A 3,852-nucleotide genomic window follows, 5' to 3' on the forward strand; every position below is an offset into this window, starting at 1 on the left:
TTTGAGTACGATGACTTAACCCTTACTTAACCCTTGGAATATGATGACTTAACCCTTGGATGACTTAACCCTTGGAATATGATGACTTAACCCTTGGAATATGATGACTTAACCCTTGGAATATGATGACTTAACCCTTGGAATATGATGACTTAACCCTTGGAATATGATGACTTAACCCTTGGAATATGATGACTTAACCCTTGGAATATGATGACTTAACCCTTGGAATATGATGACTTAACCCTTGGAATATGATGACTTAACCCTTGGAATATGATGACTTAACCCTTGGAATATGATGACTTAACCCTTGGAATATGACGACTTAACCCTTGGAATATGACGACTTAACCCTTGGAATATGATGACTTAACCCTTGGAATATGATGACTTAACCCTTGGAATATGATGAATTAACCTCTGAAATACAATGACTTATTTCCTTGATCAAGATAACATCGTGCTCAAGGGATTAAAGACATCTTACTCAATAGGGTCAACAGGTTGTACTCTACGGGTTAAATCAAAAGGTCAAAAGTGTTAAATAAAACCAAGAATCTGTTGTCCTTATTATCCAGTGTTGTTGTTGATGTTGCTCGAGACACGTCTACTGGTAAGGTCTTAGTCTCAACAACAAACACCTTTAATAAGTTTTATGTTGGGTTACGGAGGCGTAATAATCCGTAATGTGTTATGGTAAAACTATGAAAACAGTTCTATTATTGTTCTGCCACGGTTAAGCATCGTTCACTAAGTTGTTGGTAAAAAAAAAAGTAATCTGGGTTAGTTTTTTGCTAAATCTAATGATATGTTAATGTAGGTAATAATTATTCAAGAGAGTGAGGGGACGATAACACTCGTGTCGACTACCTCACTCAGGCACTGGAGGGCGAGCCGCTGCTGGTGGGGTCTTGTGCACCACTGTGAGCATAAGGTGGGCGAACGTTCGTCTGGTAGAACTTCCACAAGTGTGTGCCTATATAACTGTGGGCTGGAGGGAAGGCAGATGAACGCTCGTCTGGTGTAGCTTACACATGTGTGTCGGTGCTGGACAGAGAACGCCAGGCTTATATGCTGACGCTTATTTTATGGTACTGGACTTAAAGTCAACCGAGGCACTATTTTAGAGGCACTGGGAGGGTAGTGGCACGGTAAGGATGAGTGACGGGGCATCAGAGGCACTGGTAGGGTAGGCTGGGGTAGTGCATGTACTGGGGATGGGCGGAGTTGGGGTTGAAAGCACCGCCCACACTCACACTGGCCGCCCCCCACACGTCCCCCTCACCACCCTGACCACAGTAAGGCGTGGGGGGCCCGAGAGGACCTCCCTGGTACATGTTGACGTCGGCGGGGACCTGAGGGTTCACCGGGGCGCCGCTCACGCCCACGCTCAGGCTTAGGTGTTGTTGGTGTGTGGGCGTGTGAGAGTCGAGGCCTTTTAACGTCTCGCTGAGCGCCCAGATGTAGTTATGGGCGAAACGCAGTGTCTCGATTTTCGTGAGCTTGGTGTCGTCCGGCGCAGTAGGCAGAACTGTCCGCAGGCGGTCTAGTGCATTGTTCAGCATGTGCATGCGGTGTCGCTCGCGGTCGTTGGCCTTCATGCGGCGGTTGCGACGCACGCGAGCTACTTGCTGTGGGCTCCTCGTCCTGCCCCGCACCCCACCTCGACTCCCTGCTGTCTTCCTCCTCCGAGCGTCTCCCCCGTCGGGTTTCTTCTGCTCTTCCTCCTCATTCATCGAGTCTTCATCCTCTTCCTCCTCCTCGCCCATGGAGTCGTCAGTCATGTCCTCCTCCTTCAGGGGTAACATACCCATCTCCTGCAGGAGTCCTGAGAAACTGCTACCGGACTTAGTCGTCTTCGCTTGCTGGAGAATATTTGGCGACTGTTTACCAATGTTGGGGTTCTCCTTGGCGGGGGAGGAGCAAGGGGCGTTCAGTGTCACCTTGGTACTGCCATGCTGAAGCGGGTGCGAGGGCATGTGCTCTATCGCGGGCGTTTTGGAAGGCGCGGGAGAGCTGAGGAGAGGTCTCTGGGAGGCGTGGGTAGGTGAGGACGTGGCAGGAGAGCCTAGGGTGGGGCGACTTGGGGACGGTACCATCACCAACGGGCCGTGAAAGCCGCCAGTCCTAGAGGGTGAGGCGTGGGTTATGGATCCGCGGGAGTGTGTGGGTGTGGCAGGTGCTGACCTCAGTGGGGACGACATCGCTGCTGAGGAAGGCGTCGCCACCTGCTGATGACAAAAGAAAACACAGGGTGACTAATTGTTACCAGACAACATGGGTGACTAACACTATACACCGAACACTCACAAAATCTAAAAAAAAAGAAAAGAAAATTACACTGAATAAATAAAACAAGTAAACCGGTAATGAACCTCTACTTATAAAATAAACTTAACCAGAAAACATCGCTTGATTCCTTAAAAACAAATGAGACACGATGTATTTTATTTTCTTGTTTCTTATAGATAGTGTTTATAAAGAGTGTATAACCATGAAGGTTTACATCCATGTGTATAACGCATTCGTGTGTAACTAATAAATAACAAGAACTCGCTTTCAAAGACATTCTTACTACTATTACTATACCACTAATTAGCCAAACACAGTGAAGTTACTCCTCTTACACACCACTTCTATCACGCATTGAAAAGTGTTGGTATATATTTATTATCTATACTTAATTATCCTTATATATACCTTGGAAATAGAATACACACACACACACACACACATGTACAGTCACACAAACCCAAACCCAAACACACACACGTGACCTTTGCACCAACAACCACCACCACATGTTAATGTATTACACATAAATTATCTTACACTACATCTACTTACGGTGTATAATATACATACCCGTTATTTCATTTACTTCATACATCAATCATCAGTATGACAGAATATAAAAAAACCCATGATTAATTCAACAAGGAAATAAGTATCAGTCGATTCATTATAAACTGATCAGCTTTATATGAGTCATCGACACAGGAAGTTCACTAAAACACAAACTGATTAGAGAACGGACGGTGATGCTGAGTAACTAAACCAAATGTAAGTTAACTGTTTTATTGATTGGTTTACTCATACAAACATACATACGAACAAACATAAATACATACACACTGTAAATACATAAAGAGAAACACAAACTCATGCATATACCTATAAATAGCCTAAGTGTGGCCAAAAAAATGAGAAGTAATATTCATAAAATTATTTCTGGATTGGGTTTTCCACTCGATTTGATTATATAAGTAACTGTCAACTGTACGTATCTATGTTCTCTATGCAACCAGATAAAGTAGTTCCTCTTGTGATAATTTCAAAAAATAATTAAGTGATGATTTCTCTAACGTGTGGCTGACATATATACCATTTTTTCTTAATAAATTACATACTATAATAATTTTGACCACACTACGTTAGTTTTAAAAATATATATATATACGTGAAATTCGTGACTTATTTTTAGAATATTTGAACCTGAAATTCACGAATTTTCAGATTATGATTACTTGAATTATGGAATTTTTATAATGCATATACCTGAATTTCGTAAACTTGAAGAAAAAATATATTTACCTGAACTTCACGATATTGCATGTGGCGGGTAGTATCACAGGTCACGGGCACAGTACTGTTATGGCAGGACCAATAATTTCAATTGCACAAGGTAATAGTGGTTACGTTGTCCTGGCGCCAGTCACGGCTATAAAGAGAACCGGTGGTACATCCCACCTCTTCCGTGTTGTGATGTACACTGAGGGGCAGATCTTCGTATCCCAACCATACAAACATTGTCGCGTGCCTCGCCTGCCAGGGGTAAAGTTACCATGT

General features: G+C 43.4%; 1 protein-coding gene across 1 annotated transcript; it reads right to left on the reverse strand.

The window, feature by feature from the left end:
- Positions 1-361: 361 nt before the first annotated feature.
- Positions 362-2,236, reverse strand: LOC121869900 (neurogenin-1-like). The gene has a single exon (XM_042371466.1). The coding sequence runs from the start codon at positions 2,205-2,207 to the stop codon at positions 1,176-1,178; it is 1,032 nt and encodes a 343-aa protein (XP_042227400.1). The 5' UTR covers positions 2,208-2,236; the 3' UTR covers positions 362-1,175.
- Between the last annotated feature and the right edge of the window lie 1,616 nt (positions 2,237-3,852).

The sequence above is a fragment of the Homarus americanus genome, unplaced genomic scaffold (assembly GCF_018991925.1).
Source record: "Homarus americanus isolate GMGI-L3 unplaced genomic scaffold, GMGI_Hamer_2.0 scaffold14467, whole genome shotgun sequence".
NCBI lineage: Eukaryota > Metazoa > Arthropoda > Malacostraca > Decapoda > Nephropidae > Homarus > Homarus americanus.

Bases quoted from the DNA above. Each gene is read 5' to 3' on its own strand.
- LOC121869900 (XM_042371466.1), bottom strand. From the start codon at position 2,207: ATGTCGTCCCCACTGAGGTCAGCACCTGCCACACCCACACACTCCCGC.